Consider the following 18010-nt stretch of genomic DNA (forward strand, 5'->3'; position numbering starts at 1 on the left):
GGAAGAGTGGCCAGAAAAGGCCATTGCTTATAGAAAAAATAAGCAAACACGTTTGGTGTTCACCAAAAGGCATGTGGGCTACTCCCTAAACATATGGAAGAAGGTACTCTGGACAGATGAGACTAACATTGAGCTTTTTGGCCATCAAGGAAAATGCTATGTCTGGCGCAAACTCAACACCTTTCATCACCCCGAGAATACCATCCCCACAGTGAAGCATGGTGGTGGCAGCATCATGCTGTGGGGATGTTTTTCATCATCAGGGACTGAGAAACTGGTCAGAATTGAAGGAATGATGGATGGCTCTAAATACAGGGAAATTCTTGCGGGAAACCTGTTTCAGTCTTCCAGAGATTTGAGACTGGGACGGAGGTTCACCTTCCAGCAGGACAATGACCCTAAGCATACTGCTAAAGAAACACTTGAGTGGTTTAAGGGGAAACATTTAAATGTCTTGGAATGGCCTAGTCAAAGCCTAGACCTCAATCCAATTGAGAATCTGTGGTATGACTTAAAGATCGCTGTACACCAGCGGAATCCATCCAACTTGAAGGAGCTGGAGCTGTTTTGCCTTGAAGAATGAGCAAAAATCCCAGTGGCTAGATGTGCCAAGCTTATAGAGACATACCCCAAGAGACTAGCATATAGAGACATACCCCAAGAGACTAGCAGCTGTAATTGCTGCAAAAGGTGGCTCTACAAAGTATTGACTTTGGGAGGGGGTGAATAGTTATGCACGCTCAAGTTTTTTTTTTGTCTTATTTCTTGTTTGTTTTACAATAAAAAATATTTTGCATCTTCAAAGTGTTGTTGTTAAATCAAATTATACAAACTCACAAAAAATCAATTAATTCCAGTTTGTAAGGCAACAAAATAGGAAAATTGCCAAGGGGGTGAATACTTTCGCAAGCCACTGTATAACCTCTATGTTCTGTAAGAATTAGAAGGTAATGAATTGTGCTAACATTTTTACAAAGGATGTATAGATTTTTGTAGCACATTTTAAGTTGTATTCTTCAAAATGTATGGAGTTTCAATTAATAATTTTTAAAAAATCTACCTATAGAGTCGTCTATTCACCAGTTCAAATTGTAATCAGTCGTTTTTATATTTCATAATTTTTGGAGGATGGATGTTAAGTCTTGCTGAAGTGTGTGTCTACAAGAGGGATTGGTTGCTCACTTGTTGAAGTGTGTGTGTGAGAGGGGCAGGCCGTAACATTGTATGATCCTTCTCAGGTCTTCATTGCGAACAGATCCTGTCTCTCGAGGGTCACAGTCCCCTAAAGCCTCCAGCATGGGACCTATCTGATCACTCAGCTTATCACGCAGCAAGCCCTTCACCTGCAGACACACACCACAATACACCCTTCAATACACACCTCAATACACACATCAATACAAACATCAATACAAACATCAATACACACACAACACAACAGAGAGGAACTGTATGTCTATGTTTCATTATTCATCATACTTAAAATGGGTGAAAACAGCCATTTTTTTTCTGTGCTATGTTGTGTTTTGCAGTTTATTTACGGTAGTCCATTTGTCTGCTGCCGTGGGTGCCTTTTCAATCCACTGTGGATACTGAGTCTCATTCAACTCCCTCTGCTCCTCCTTAGTCAACAGACACACACATGAACATGTGCCAACACATCAACACACAAACACACACACACTGAACTTCCTGTACCTGAGCCGCATCCTCCATGATCTCCTCCTTCCATCCTCCAGTAGGGGTGTGTAGTGTCTCCCTCCCCGGGGAAGAGTGCACCCTCCTGGGTTTGAGCAGCTCCAGGCTGGGCTGAGTGATGACCCCAGTGTGCTCTGGGTCCAGCAGGATCAGGAGCTCTCTAACCTGGGCTGGGCTCAGACGGGGCCTGGGGGTGTGGGGCTCCCTGCGGCTGGACCAGGAGTTATGGGGACCCCTCAGGTTATACTGGGGGACTTCCAAAGCCTGACGAAGGTCTGCCCTGGTGATCCTCCCTATCCTACCCTGTAGAGAGACATGACACCCCCTCTTTGAGCTCTCTTCCTCATTTAGGATATAGGTGTAGGAGTTGCCTTTACATTTGTGCTTGAAGCCCCAGTTTTGAAATGTGAAGTGTATTTGTGTAAAATAGTTAGGAAACATGAATTGCTCTACGTTGGTGTTCAAAAGAGATCTTCTTACATTCGCAGCCAGAGGCTTGTGTAAAAGTGTTATTTTACCATTAGCCAGCCGTCTGTTGCCCTTGTGTCATTTTTAACAGGAGTACCTTTATATTGGTTGGTGAATCACACAGAGACACATTGTGCATCAGCGTACGTCATCCCAGCCTAACACAACTTCTCCCCAGAGTCTGTCTAAAACACATGCAGGCTGGCTTCCAACCTGCCTGTCTGGAAAAGCAAATTATTGGCGGGAGGTGTGTGTGGATGCCATGTTTGATCTAGTACCCACAGAATTGATTATTAAAACAGCTGATGGGGGGGATGTTGTTCTTTCTTTAGTGCCATAAAAGGAGGAGTTTCTGACGGATATGTTTTGATTTCATATCTGGGATAGGCTTCACACACGCTCAAACTTGGACACCAATGATTGTTTTGTGTATTGCTGTAGCCCATCAACATCAAACATCGCTGTGAATCAATCGAAGACATATTCTCCACTAGAGTTTAGTGTGACTATCACGTTTCATACGGCTGATGTGGAGTGATTTGAGCATCTGGACATAGAACTTGAGGCATGATGATGTTGATGTCGCACATGGTTGTCAAGTGAACATATGGTGACTGAGTGTGTAACTAGTGGCCATACGTAACTCCATTTCTGGACATCAATAGCTGCATCTAATAGTCTGCCTATCTGTAATCTGCTGAAGTACTGTTTCTCTAAATCTTTTACGCTGTGGTAGTTGTTATAGTTCTCCTGTCCCTTGTTCCACTCCTTCGTGAGGACTTGTCTCTTACCCTGTCCAACTGTTTAAAGGCTCTCTTCAGCATAGGGTAGAACTCTGTCAGACTCCGATGGCCCTCCTCTGCGTCAGGTAGCTCAGGAACCCTATGAGAGAGAGGAGGAGGAGGAGGAGAGAGAGATTGGGAAAGATGGCGAGAGAGGGCGGTCGATAGTGAGTGAAAGGTGTATTGGAAGTCCAGAACCAGATGTCATGAAATAGAGATATATAATAGAATATCCTAAAGTAGTATGGAATATGTTCCTTGTATAGAATTCAGATCAGGGAGTGGTAGTGAGAGATAACTGACCTCTCTGTTTGAGGAGTGGTGTAGTCCTCCTCTGTGACTGGACCCTGAAACTGACCCAGGAACTGTTTCCATTTGACAGGCCCTGTTGCTCTCACCCCAAAACTACAGCATGCGCACATACCACACAAACAAACAAACACACAACAAATGCAAAACAAATGCAAAAAATCTTGTTAACATTGAGACTCTGGATAACGAAATGTCAGAAAGCAGGGAAGGAAACAAAGGAAGAGGAAGTGCTCCCCTGCTAGACTCAGGCACCGCTCCTGGGGGATGGGGAGTGGGAATTTGAAATAATCTCTCGTGGACAAACTACGTAAACACAATCGAGCATCTGACCAAATCTTTGTTAACAAAGATAAAACGGGAAAGTGTTGTGAGCTGCTGATAAGAGTCACCAGCAGGGAATTGGTAACAGAAAGAGAGCATAGTAGTCAAGTTAACCGTGTCACTGTGTTCACTTTCATACCGGCAGGTCAGGCTCTGGAAGGTGCTGAGGCTCATGGGAAACAGGAAGCTGCTGAGGACAGCCCTCAGGTCTTCCTGTGACACCAGTCCAGAGTGGGTGACATCAAACGCTTGCAGTGCTCTCCACACTAGGGTACAGCTCACACACAGCTAACAGAGAAACACACACACACACATTACGTTGGGGAGTAGACACAACACTAATGACAGGAAGTGAGTCAACGCTGTGGTTGCCGTGGGGCTCACCCCCATATGATGTGCAGTACTACACTGCTGCTGCCTTCCCACAAATTAGTCATGATTAACACACTAACTCAGGAGCAGATTTTTCTGGGCAAACATTTTAATGAGAAGTGTTCCCTCTGTCGCGACGCATACTAGCACGCCACTTAGAGCCAATTTCCTCTCTCCGTCTCATCTAAGAGGATAACGCACGGAACAGGGCCAGATGGTGACATACAAACAAGAATAAAACACACACAACTATGCACACATACACAAGCAGGAGCGTACAAACACATGCATGCACGCACACAAAAACGCAAACACACACACACTGTCGTAGCTTAAACCAATCTGGAAAGATGGTATCCTCCCAATCATATCATGTGATGCTTTCACTTTTCAACAGTGACCTTGATAAGGTCATTGTGCAGTTGGCCAATTGTTTAGCTAGTGGATAATCTCTGTTATGCTATTTTCTCCACTGAGTTGGCCACAATACTTTATCATGGTGCCGTCAAAGTTGACTATTCTACCTTTTCCAGGAAGAGCGTCTGCAGCTCATCTTGAGTCAGGCCTTGGATCTCCTGTGTATCTCCTGTTGCATTCTGGGACAAGGCTCTGTTCCTCAGTTTTATCTTGTCTGGAGGACTAATTTCTTGCCAGCCCAACGCTGTAAAACAAACGATGTCATAAGTCATAGCCAAGACAGATTAAAGTGTTCGGCTGTAAGCTTAATGGTTGAAACTCGGTGTATATTTGTCTGCGGGTCTGTGTGTCTCTAAACAGCTATTTGAGTGCCTTATGAACTGATTGTAGTCATTTCACGCCCTCCTATCATACAATAAGACCCCTACGTTACCTAGCTTTGGAGGCTCCGGGACAAGCTTCCTGCACTTGTTAGATTCCAGGCCCAGCTTCTCCAGGAACACTTTGTAGGACATGGTTGCCATGTTGTTAGGGCTGTGGTGGGTCCACAGTCTGCAGTGGAGAGGAGAGGAGATCAAATCATAGTCCGTTTTATTGGGTAAGTAAACCGAAGATCAGAAAAGGAAATGAGAGATAGAGGGGCAACACTGTGAGATAGGTGCTGAAAATAAACAGAGCGAGAGAGAGAGAGAGAGAGTGAGGAAAAGATGGAGAGAGAGATAGTGTGTGTGAGAGAGATAGAGAGTGGGACAGAGAGAAAGTGAGAGGAAGATATAGAAAAAAGGAGAGACAGTGAGACAAAGTGAGAGAGAGCTTCCTGAGTACCTAAACCAATTAAAGCCATTGTTAAATGAACCTGTCACACAGAATCCTCTAGAGCCACATCACTAAAAGTTGGGCGACGTTTCTGGAGTGGATATGACTGCGGGGCCCAAAGTTTTAAAAGTCAATTAGCTCTCTCTCAATGAGAAGACAAAGGACTGACCACAAAGTTAGCATTAGTTATCATGTCCATTCCAAAAGATGACTTCTGGAAATAGTTGGATCCATCATCCATGATGGGTGTGTGTGCATGCTTGTATGTATTGGACCCTCTCTCCCACCTCTGGTAGTCTCTCTGTGATAAGGGGAAGCAGTAGTTCTCCAGTATCCGGCGCAGCTCGTGTTGCTGGATCTGTCCGTCTCGGTTGTAGTCGAACAGACGAAAGGCCCGGATTACATTCTTCAGGTTGCTCCCAATCTGCAGAGTTTCAAAACCAAGAAAACAACTCAGAAGTGTCTGTGTGAACTCCTAAACTCTGTCTGAAGCTCTCTGACTTTCATCTGCACAAGCAGTGGTATTGACGCCTCTGATTCTGAAGCCTTGATCTGTTGATGCAGAGCAGAGTGTGTTCTGTTCCCCAAAGCACCGTGTTGGGGTGAGAGGGGAGGGTGTAAACACAAGTACTGCAGACTTCTGAGAGACAGAGACGGAGCAGAGGGGAAGGGGAGGGATGTTAGAGGGATGAAGGCTGAGTCAGAGAGATAGGTAGGTTTGGGTTTGGAGGCTAGATACAGACTGATTTAAGTCAGACTTATGTCAGACTTATTTTGTGATTGTTAATGGGGGGTAGTTGGAGTGCTATTTTGGGGTAAATGGTTTCATGAGGGGTTAGGGCAGATAGCTGGGTTTGAGTTTGGGGTCCTTCTAGAGGGGTTACATTTCTGTTTGTAGGTAGTTGTAGGTTACAGGCGGTAAGTGGTAACATTTGTGGGTGATAAGTACAGTATGCTGTACATCTATAGGTTGACTAGCCATAAAGTAAACGGTGATGGGTTAGCTATGGGGAGTGTCCTTTAGAGCCACTGTGTGATCACTCCTTCCTCCATCTTTCCTCGTTCTCCTCCACACTTCAGCTCATAGCTCGGGGTGCCACGACAACCATGGAAGAACAGGAACAGATAGATACTAAATATACCCCGTTGACTCTTGGGTAATCAGAGTTTTCTGTCGCCCAAAGAGTTCTCTGTCTAATTGCACTCTGATTAGCAGCGCTACCAAACGTCTCCCTGAAAGACAAGCAGGGGAGCCTCCCTCTCCCCAATGGGCTAACACACTGACATTGTCTATACGGCAATGTGTTGCACATAATACTGTCCTTTCAAATGGAGAAGGATAGACTGAAAACAAGCTGATAGAACACCCTCAGGGTCGTATTCATTAGGCACCAAAAGGAAGAAAATGGACTGAAATAAGGAGGGACTACCTGAACATGTTTCGTTGCGAAACATTTTTAAAACGTTTTCCATTGGATTCCCTAACGAACACCACCCAAGTCACCTTAACTGACCTAAAATGTTAGCATCATATAGTAAGTACCCTTTAGCGTCTCATCATTTTGAGTATCATAATGAACCATACTGATTCAAGACCCGATTCCAAAGTCGTTTGAGTCCGCCTTTTGATTCTTTGCTCTCTGTTGTTAACTTCCGAAAAATCTCCCACTGTTTGTAGAATCTAACAACTTCGACAACTATGAAAGCTTTCAGACAAGCATACCAATTACCTCTTGCATTAGGATCAGCTTTCATTCTCTTCTGCTGGAGTCAGGGGAAAGGAAACGCTAGCTATACAGTCGTGTCGTGTTTAAAAAAAGATCAAATGAAAGGGAATTTATTAAAGACAGATATAAATATGATCCCCCCCATCTCTCCATCCCCTCTCCCAAACGAAGAGGATTCTGTGCTAATTAGAAATGTGTTAAAATCACAAAGGAGAAAGAGAGAGGAGAGCTTACACTATTAATGAGCAGAGACATGGGTATATCATCATCCAATCTCCAGTGCTATCTCTCTATCGCTATCTCTCTATCTCCTCTCTCTGCACACTACGGGCTACGGCTACTCCCCCTCTCCTCTCTCCATTTATCTGTCTTTGTTTCTTCCTTTTCTGTTCCCTCTCTTCCTTGCTCGCTCTCGCTAACTTTCTGCTTTCTCTTTCGCCCTGCTTTTCTGTCTCTCTTTCTCTTGCTCCGTCTCTCTGTGTCTCTTCCTCTCTGTCTTTCTCACCTCCCTTGCTTCCATCATTTTCGTGTCCTCTCTCTCCCATCCCTCTATGTCCACATCCTCTGTCTAACTCTCCCTCCATCCCCTTCCCCCACTTCCATCCCATCCTCTCCCTCCCTCCCTCACTCTCTCCCATCCCTTCCTCCCTAGTCTCCCATCCCTGTCCCAGCCAGTGCCAGTTCACCATTAGGCAGCTGTGTTTTAGGTTGGCATGGCTTGGGGCCTGGCATGGTGCCACAGTGAGCGCCCCTCGCCACCCGCCCGCCCGGCCGGCCCTGCGCTCGTTAATTAACGAAAGCTCTGTTGTTTTTGTTTACCAGCCTGTTATATGTTAATCCATCTTTGTGTGTGTGTGTGTGTGTGTGTGTGTGTGTGTGTGTGTGTGTGTGTGTGTGTGTGTGTGTGTGTGTGTGTGTGTGTGTGTATGTGTGTGTGTGTGTGTGTGTGTGTGTGTGTGTGTGTGTGTGTGTGTGTGTGTGTGTGTGTGTGTGTGTGTCCTTATGAGCTGGTTAGAATGAGATGGATAACACAGCCACAGATCTAGTCACTCAAAGGGGCATTTGGGGATGGGTTACAGACTGTGACTGGCTACATATCGTCTCTCTCTGTCTGTCTGTCTCTCGATCTCTCACTCTATCTCTCTCTCCTTGTCTCTGTTTCTCGCTCTTTCTCCCTTTTTTCTCAATTCCCTGCTTCTTACTTTGTCTCTCCTCTGGTTATAGTATATTTTTATACATAAAAAGTATGAATATGTATTCACTCACTACTGTGAGTCACTCTGGATAAGAGCATCTGCTAAATGACTAAAGCAAATGTATATTTCTCTATCTCAAACTGACAAAGCCAGGGAAGCCACAGTAACTTGTCATTATTTACAGTGTCATAGGGTCAATTGTGTGGAGATGTGTGAGTGTGAGTCGAGGTCGGACTCTGAACATGTCTTGTAAACAGTGTGTAACGACAGGCCTAAATAGTGTTCCCGCTCCTCTTTCTGTCAACCAGAACTCCTCCACGCGCAATCTAACCTTTCCTGTCACCGTGAATTATGGGTAGGAGACAAGCAGAGGGACGCGGGTGGCTCTCTGAAGAGAGCGATGAAAGAGGAGACGGAGGGAGAGAGTCAGAAAGGAATGAAGGGAGGTGGATCACAAATAGAAGTTAATAAGAGAAATCACACTGACGCAGAGAGGGCGGAGAGGGAGAAAGGGAGAGGGGAGAGAGGGGAATGGGAGAGAGGGAGGAACATAAAGAGAAGAAAAGAGAGAGAGAGAGAGTAGATCAGAGAGAAGAGTGCTGCTGCCTTTACGTGTGTCTGTCAGTTAAGGGGGTAATTCTTCTCTGGTCAGAGCATGTCGGTAGAGGTGGGGGTACGGAGGGGGGGATAGAGGGGGATTAGGGAAAGTAGAGAAACTGAAACTCAAAGCATACACCTCTACTCAAGGTGACATAGCTAAACCTATTTTGGACGCATTTGAAGTTAAGCATGAGGGAAGTTGGACTTACAACATTATTATTGATTGAATGAGAGGAAGGGAATGAATGAGAAGTTCGGGAACAGCGAAACACATAGAGAGCCCACTCAGATCAACAGCGAGATAAACACAGCGAGATAAACACATAGAGAGAACCCAATGACCCCAGAAAGCGAGAGTGTTCCTCATTCAACGGTTCTTGGATGGTTACTCCAGAGGTGAGCTAATGTTCTCCCTCTGCACTTCTCCAAGGAGGTGAATGTGGGAGGTATCAGAGGAGGGAGGTAAGAGGGGGACTGCGGTCTACATGGAATATTGATAAGTGAGGCGCATGTGCAGGGTAAACAGCTGTGACTGGTACTTCATCATATGTGTGTGTGTATCACTCATTACCAGCCACAGCTGTTACTCTGAGACTCACCATGCTCTGCAGAGACGACTCATCAGAGAGTGACCGGAGACACACCCACTGTCATATACACACACTCATCTATGCACGCAAGCACACGCATGCACACACACATACTCACTCATATACACACTCACACACTCATAAACACACACACACATACACACACACACACACACACACACACACACACACACGTGTGACTGACCTGAGTTGTGATGTATACTATTAGAAACCTAAAAGGGTTCTTCGGCTGTCCCTTGACAAACCCTTGTTGGTTCCAGGTAGAACCCTTTTGATTCAAGTCTCTCCAGAGATGTTCGATAAAGTCTAGCCTCTGGCTGGGCCACTCAAGGACATTCAGAGACTTGTCTCGAAGCCACTCCTGTGTTGTCTTGACTGTGTGCTTAGGGTCGTTGTCCTGTTGGAAGGTAAACCTTCACCCCAGTCTGAGGTCCTGAGCGCTCTGGAGCAGGTTTTCATCAAGGTTCTTTCTGTACTTTGCTCTGTTCATCTTTACCTCGATCCTGACTAATCTCCCAGTCCCTACCGCTGAAAAACATCCCCACAGCATGATGCTGCCACCACCATGCTTCACTGTAGGGTTGGTGCCAGGTTTCCTCCAGAAGTGACGCTTGCCATTCAGACCAAAGAGTACAATCTAGGTTTCATCAGACCAGAGAATCTTGTTTCTCATGGTCTGAGAGTCTTTAGGTGCCTTCTGGCAATCTCCAAGTGGGATGTCATGTGCCTTTTACTGAGGAGTGGCTTCCGTCTGGCCACTCTACCATCAAGGCCTGATTGGTGGAGTGCTGCAGAGATGGTTTTCCTTCTGGAAGGTTCTCCCATCTCCACAGAGGAACTATCAGAGTGACCATTGGGTTCTTGGTCACCTCCCTGACCAAGGCCCATCTCCTCCGATTGCTCAGTTTGGCCGGGCGGCCAGCTCTAAGAAGAGTCTTGGTGGTTCCAAACTTCTGTAATTTAAGAATGATCGGGGCCACTGTGTTCTTGGGGATCTTCAATGCTGCAGACATTTTTTGGTACCCTTCCCCAGATCTGTACCTCGACACAATCCTGTCTCGGAACTCTACGGACAATTCCTTCAACCTCATAGCTTGGTTTTTGCTCTGACAAGCACTGTCAACTGTGGGACCTTACATAGACAGGTGTGTGCCTTCCAAATCATGTCCGATCAATTGAATGTACCACAGGTGGACACCATTCAAGTTGTAGAAACATCTCAAGGATAATCAAAGGAAACAGGATGCAGCTGTGCTCAAGGGTCTGAATACTTATGTAAATAAGGTTTTTTTTTTTTTTTTTTTTGATACATTTGCAAAGATTTTAAAAAAAGCAGTTTTCGCTTTGTTATGGGGTATTGTGTGTAGATCTTTTATTTAATCCATTTTAGAATAAGGCTGTAACATAACAAAATGTGGAAAAAGTAAAGGGGTCTGAATACTTTCCGACGGCACTGTACATTACTACATTACCCACTGCACAGCAGCCTGTCGTACAGCCCAACAGAACAGAACTGTGACAACCCCAACCTCTGAGGGCTTCATCTAACCACTGATTCTATTTAGTACAATCCTCTTTTTCACATCACAATAAACAACCTAGTTAATATCTGGAACATATGCACTGCAAAATGCAAATACAGATGGTTGCGTTATACTCTGAACCAAAATATAAACGCCACATGCAACAATTTCTACGATTTTACTGAGTTACTGTTCATATAAGGAAATCAGTCAATTGAAATAAATAAATTTGGCCCTAATCTATGGATTTCACATGCCTAGGAATACAGATATGCATCTGTTCATATACCTTTAAAATAAAGGTAGAAGCGTGGATTAGAAAACCAGTCAATATCTGGTGTGACCACCATTTGCCTCATGTAGCGAGACACATCTCCTTTACATAGAGTTGATCAGGCTGTTGATTGTGGCCTGTGGAATGTTGTGCCCTTCCTCTTCAATGGTTATGCGAAGTTGCTGGATATTCACGGGAACTGGAACACACTGTCGTACACGTCGATCCAGAGCATCCCAAACATGCTCAATGGGTGACATGTCTGGTGAATATGCAGGCCATGGAAGAACTGGGACATTTTCAGCTTCCAGGAATTGTGTACAGATTCTTACAATATGGGGCCGTACATTATCATGCTGAAACATGAGGTGATGCGGCTGAGTGGCACGACAATGGGCCTCAAGATCTCGTCACCGTATCTCTGTGCATTTAAATTGCCATCTATAAAATGCAATTGTGTTCATTGTCCATAGCTTATCCCTGCCCATACCATAACTCCACCACCACCATGGGGCACTCTGTACACAACGTTGAGATCAGCAAACAGCTCGCCCACACGACGCCATACACGTGGTCTGCGGTTGTAAGGCCGGTTAGACGTGCTGTCAAAATCGCTAAAATGGCTTAAGGTAGAGAAATTATCATCCCATTTTCTGGTAACAGCTCTGGTGGACATTCCTACAGTCAGCATGCTAATTGCACGCTTACTCAACACTTGTTGCATTGTGTTGTGTGACAAGACTGCATGTTTTAGTGTCGCCTTTTATTGTCCCCAGCACAAGGTGCACCTATGTAATGATCATCCTGTTTAATCAGGAACCCTTCAGGGGGTTCTTTTATTTAATCTCGTGAAACATGGGACCAACACATGTTCTGTATATATTTGTGTTTAGTGTAGTATGCCTCCTACGTGTGCTGTACATTCTTCTGGATACATAGGGACATTATTATGTTGACATGACAAAAACAATTTCAATTTCACAGGTGAATCACTTCACCGCCCACATAGACATGTCATTTTGTCATGTTTGTCACCTCCCTTTTATATAGAGTGGTATCTATCTTCTCCAGGCTTGTGTTGAAACAACAAAGTGTGCATTAGTGTCTTTATGTGTGTGTGTGTGTGTGTGTGTGTGTGTGTGTGTGTGTGTGTGTGTGTGTGTGTGTGTGTGTGTGTGTGTGTGTGTGTGTGTGTGTGTGTGTGTGTGTGTGTGTGTGTGTGTGTGTGTGTGGTGTGTGGTGTGTGTGTGCGTGTGTGTGTGCGTGCGTGCGTGTGTGTCATCGAGACCTTGTGTTTGAGGCGTTGCTGTATCTCAGTCAGGGTCATACCCCTCTGGTCTGATCCAGAGACACACCTGAAAGACAGACATACAGACAAACAGAGAGAGAGAGAGAGAGAAGTCAACCTGCTGAACCAAACCAACCATAGGGTCATGTAACACAGATAGTATTTTCACCTATGCGCGTTACAGTGTAAGGGTGTGCCCACCTGTGGTAGCTGTCTGGTCTCTGTGCTGTAGAGGAGGCTGTAGAGCTGTAGGGTCTCTGTGCTGTAGAGCTGTAGGGTCTCTGTGCTGTAGAGCTGTAGGGTCTCTGTGCTGTAGAGCTGTAGGGTCTCTGTGCTGTAGAGCTGTAGGGTCTCTGTGCTGTAGAGCTGTAGGGTCTCTGTGCTGTAGTCACCCTGCTGTACCTCCTGAGAAAGTCCATGTAGTCCACCGTTACACTGTCTCTCTTAGACACCTACAGGAGACCAACAAATCCAGACTGTTTACTCAGCGTATCTGGATCACTGGTAGAGAATGGCGAGGATGGCGATGGTGATAAGGAGGATGATAATGATCACATTCATCATAAGCATAATAATAATGCTGAAATTTAAATCGATTTTTTTCCCTAAAACTTCTGAGCAATTCCAGACTTTTGCCCACAACAACCAAAGTGAAGAGTAATGACATCTCCATGGCGTCAGACGGTAAGTGCAGGGTTCTGCCTGTGTAGCGTCAGGTGGGTTGAGCTGTAATTCTGGGGCTGGGTGGTCGGGGAATAGGTGGTGTTCAGAACGGGTCACACCTGGGGAATCAGCCCACTGCTTTTATCCTGGCACCAGCAGTGGAACAGTATCTTTCTTAAGTAAGCCACACACACACACACACGCACACGCACACAGATGGATAAGGGAGATACGCACGCACGCAAGCACACACACTCACACACACATGGATAGGTAGATATATACACACACCTATTCTGGTGGCTCATAATCAAAGTCTAGTCTCTGACACCCTGCCCTACATCCTCCCACGGTGTAATCCAGTGCTTCTGCTCCCTACAGAGCTCTATGGCATTGAGTCTTATTATAGATGTCACACTGTCTAATTATCACTGCTATCAGCAGGCACCGAGCGGAACGCCTAGCTAGAACCACAGGAGTACTGCACCGCTCTGCATGCTCTATATACCTGGGAATGGGGCTGGTAAGACTGCTGTGTACAGTCATGGCCAAAAGTTTTGAGAATGACACAAATATTAATTTTCACCAAGTCTGCTGCCTCTGTTTGTATGATGGCAATTTGCATAAACTCCAGAATGCTATGAAGAGTGATCAGATGAATTGCAATTAATTGCAAAGTTCCTCTTTGCCATGCAAATTAACTGAATCCCCCCAAAAACATTTCCACTGCATTTCAGCCCTGTCACAAAAGGACCAGCTGACATCATGTCAGTGATTCTCTTGTTAACACATGTGTGAGTGTTGACAAGGACAAGGCTGGAGATCACTCTGTCATGCTAACTGAGTTTGAATAACAGACTGGAAGATTCAAAAGGAGGGTGGTGCTTGGAATCATTGTTCTTCCTCTGTAAATCATGGTTACCTGCAAGGAAACACGTGCCGTCATCATTGCTTTGCACAAAAAGGGCTTCACAGGCAAGGATATTGCTGCCAGTAAGATTGCACCTAAATCAACCATTTATCGGATCATCAAGAACTTCAAGGAGAGCGGTTCAATTGTTGTGAAGAAGGCTTCAGGCTGCCCAAGAAAGTTGATTCAGCATCCAGAAACAGTTTGGTGACGAACAATGCCTTTTCCAGCATGATGGAGCACTCTGCCATAAGGCAAAAGTGATAACTAAGTGGCTAGAGGGAACAAAACATTTATATTTTGGGTCCATGGCTAGGAAACTCCCCAAACCTTAATCCCATTGAGAACTTGTGGTCAATCCTCAAGAGGTGTGTGGACAAACAAAAACCCACATATCTAACAAACTCAAACCATTGATTATGCAAGAATGGTCTGCCACCAGTCAGGATGTGCCCCAGAAGTTAATTGACAGCATACCAGGGCAGATTGCAGAGGTCTTGAAAAATAATTGTCAATAAAAGCCTTTTACACTTATGAAATGCTTGTAATTATACTTCATTATTCCATAGTAACATCTGACAAAAATTTCTAAAGACACTGAAGCAGCAAACTTTGTGGAAATGAATATTTGTGTCATTCTCAAAACTTTTGTCCACGACTGTAGATATAGTGTTCTAGTGTGAAGGTCAGACCCAGGTCATTATGTTATAGTGAATATTCAGTGGAGTAGAGGTAGGCAGTATAGAGTAGTGGGTGGCACCTTCACCCTTCAGACATGACAGACTCCCTCTGATCCTTTCTCTCTCTCTCTCTCTTTCTGTCTGTCTTAGACTCTGTCCATCATCCGCCTCCGTCTTCCCCTCCACTCCCTCTCTGTCCACCTCTTGTTTGTCTTTCTGTCAGTCTGTCTTATTTCTCTTCCCCTCCCTTCCTCCCTCTCTAACTCTGCTCTAGGATTTCCCTGTAATTATTGGAGCAAGTGTTTTTTAACATGTAAGGCAACCACCGCCTGCTAAATAATTGATCACGATTAAAAAAAAAAAAAAATGTAGACGTACCGAGCTCTCAATCGCTTCTCTGAAAGTGTTTGAGAAACAGATGAGACATAAAGGCAAGGAAAGAGAAAGAGGAGGGAGACAGAGAAGGGGGAAAAAAAGCCGCTTGTGGCATCTCCCTCCCTCAAGCACAAAGCGACTTCCACATCAAAATGTCACCAGCACAACAGCTGCTGCTCCTGCGATATGGTCCTTTAAAGTAAACTTTCGACAACTCCCCTCGAAAAACACCGTCTTTTTAATGAATAAGGAACAGAAAGACTGAGAGAGGGGGAGGAGGAGGAGGAGGTGGGAGGGAGGGAGGAGCACAAAGTGCTGATATTATGGGTGGAAATCTGTGGGAAAGACAGGCAGTCAAACTGTCAGGCGTGAGCGCTGAGACGGAACAAAGAGGAACAGTGGAGACAATTACATTGGTGCTGTGGAGTGACGAGAGGCATCGCACAGCAACACACCACGGATGGAGGGAGAAGGGATACACCGTATACATGATAAACAACTGTGCTGTAGGTGTATATCCCTACCCATAACACCACTCTGGTACTGATCAATGATAAACAGGTGTGGATGAAGAACAAACAGTGGGAGGTATAGGAACACAAAATGTAAACGCGCGAACAGCTACACTACGTCACTAAATATCGATCAATGTCCCCACTGCTTTCATAAACAGTGCAAGGGAATGATCAATTTGATCAATGAGTAATGTGGCCAATGCTATTACTACTGTCAGTGATGCATCAAGAGTCACATTTCCTTAAGTGGTCCTCGTGTACTGAACAAAAATATAAACGCAACATGCAACAATTTCATTGTATTTACTGAGTTATAGTTCATATGAGGAAATCAGTTGAATTGAAATCAATTAATTATGCATTTCACATGACTGGGAATACAGATATGCGTCTGTTGGTCACAGGTACCTTAAAAAAAAAAGGGCCTCACAATTTGTCAGGGTATTGTTGTGTATTCAAATTGGCATCGAAAAAATGCAATTGTGTTCTTTGACCATAGCATATGCCTGCTCATACCATAGTCCCACCGCCATGAGGCACTTTGTTCACAACGTTGACATTAGCAAACCGCTCGCCCACACAATGCCATACATGTCTGTTGTTATGAGGCCGGTTGGACATACTGCCAAATTCTCTAGAATGACATTGGAGGCGGCTTATGGTAGAGAAATTAACTTTTAATTATCTGGCAACAGCTCTGGTGGACATTCCTGCAGTCAAGATGCCAATTGCACACTCCCTCAAAACTTGAGACATCTGTGGTATTGTGTTGTGCGACAAAACTGCACATTTTAGAGTGGCCTTTTATTGTCCCCAGCACAAGGTTCACCTGTGTAATGATCATGCTGTTTAATCAGCTTCCTGATATGCCAAACCTGTCAGGTGGATGGATTATTTTGGCAAAAGAGAAGTGCTCATTAACAGGGATTTAAACAGATAATGTGCACAACATTTGAGAGAAATAAGGTTTTTGTTTGTATTGAAAATGCATGGGATCTTTTATTTCAGCTCATGAAACAGGGGAAACACTTTACATGTTGCATTTATATTTTTGTTCCGTGTAGTTCTGAAAACAGAAAAGGGCAGTGACACCCAAACCAAACATCTGTGCACAGCACTTGTCCTAAAACGTTATAAAGAAACTGAGAACTCCAAGACTATGTATTAAGGCTTAGTGGGAAAAAGTTGAAATAATTTCAGATACGGAAACGGTGTCCCCTCTCCATGAGCCATAAAACCCTTTTTTTTTAAGTATGTGATAGAGCATGTCACTTGTCATTACCAAGACTAACCTCAAGTCTTGTACTGCTATCTAGTGGCCAATATAGTCAATGACCATGCAGTGGTGGCGATGTGGAGCCCGGAGCTTGAGAATCAGCATTACTTTGTCAGACTATGCAAGAGCAGAACATAGGACACCTGTTGGGTGTACTACAAAGCAGGTTCAATGAGTTAGCCTGCTAACTTTGATAAACAACCAGAAATAATTATGGATTTTCTGGTTCTCAAAAGCTCAACTTAGATATGTGTTTTTGGTTGTTGAGTCAATTAGACCATGTCAATTTCAAGCATATCTTTTTAAAAAATGACAAGTTATTTCAGAATATTTAGGCAAGTTAGCTGGCTAACTCATTGAACCTGCTTTGTAGTATACCCCACAGGTCACAGATCTGTTTGTGCTGTCTTGCCAACTGCTATTATCATTGGAGTTGGCAAGACAGCACAAACAGATCGCAAACCAGTCTATAACAGACCCACATCTGCTCTCTCTCACCTTGGCCAGCATGGCGTTGAGCTGGGTCTGCGTGAGGGGGAAGAGGAAGGCCTCCACCACCTGTCTGAACTCCCCCCGGGTCACTGAGCCGCTCCCCTCAGGGTCCAGGGCCTTGAACGCTGCCCTCACATCCTCCAGCCTCTCCCCCAGCCTCCGGGAGAGCAGGTCCTTGATCTCCCCCAGGGACAGATGCTCATCTGGGGCTGACTGTACCAATGAGACTGGAGAAGGACATGGAAGTGATTCGGAGTCTGTGTGGGGGACACTGTTTAGTGTGTTTGGTTTAGATTTATTCCAGGGTTTTGCCCTTACGGTACATTATCATGTTAAGTTATGAGTAAGCTATGAGTTGAGAATGATATATGAATGAACTCACCTGAGTCTGACTGCAGTGCTGTCTTTCTGGGTTCCCCTGCTCCCTGTCCTTCCACAGGTGTGTATGGAGGTGTGTGTGTATATGAGTGTGTAGAGCCAGGTGTGTGTGCGATGCTGATGTGCTGGGCGGTCCAGGGGCGCGGGGTGATGACCAGTCCTCGGGACATGAGGGTCAGGTCCCCCAGGCCCACAGGGGGGGTCCGTCTCATACCTTCTGGCTCCGGTGGAGCTGTGGGGACAGGGGGGAGAGAAGGGTGGTGCATACAGTACTCACTGGAGAGTTTTTGATGTGTGTGTGTGTGTGTGTGTGTGT

The 18010-nt window shown here is 45.1% G+C and overlaps 1 protein-coding gene across 1 annotated transcript in view; it reads right to left on the reverse strand.

Moving 5' to 3' along the window:
- The window catches only part of LOC115106993 (EF-hand calcium-binding domain-containing protein 6), a 30970-nt gene extending 13044 nt beyond the window's left edge, over window positions 1–17926 (reverse strand). The window contains 13 exon segments of the mRNA XM_029630277.2: window positions 1183–1343; window positions 1542–1622; window positions 1699–2001; window positions 2958–3048; window positions 3252–3353; window positions 3721–3869; window positions 4478–4614; window positions 4804–4922; window positions 5474–5610; window positions 12406–12472; window positions 12607–12857; window positions 17323–17543; window positions 17699–17926. Of these exon segments, the coding sequence (XP_029486137.2) occupies window positions 1183–1343; window positions 1542–1622; window positions 1699–2001; window positions 2958–3048; window positions 3252–3353; window positions 3721–3869; window positions 4478–4614; window positions 4804–4922; window positions 5474–5610; window positions 12406–12472; window positions 12607–12857; window positions 17323–17543; window positions 17699–17906 (2027 nt within the window). The 5' untranslated portion in view covers window positions 17907–17926.
- Window positions 17927–18010: the final 84 nt, after the last annotated feature.

This window comes from Oncorhynchus nerka, linkage group LG23, assembly GCF_034236695.1.
Source record: "Oncorhynchus nerka isolate Pitt River linkage group LG23, Oner_Uvic_2.0, whole genome shotgun sequence".
NCBI lineage: Eukaryota > Metazoa > Chordata > Actinopteri > Salmoniformes > Salmonidae > Oncorhynchus > Oncorhynchus nerka.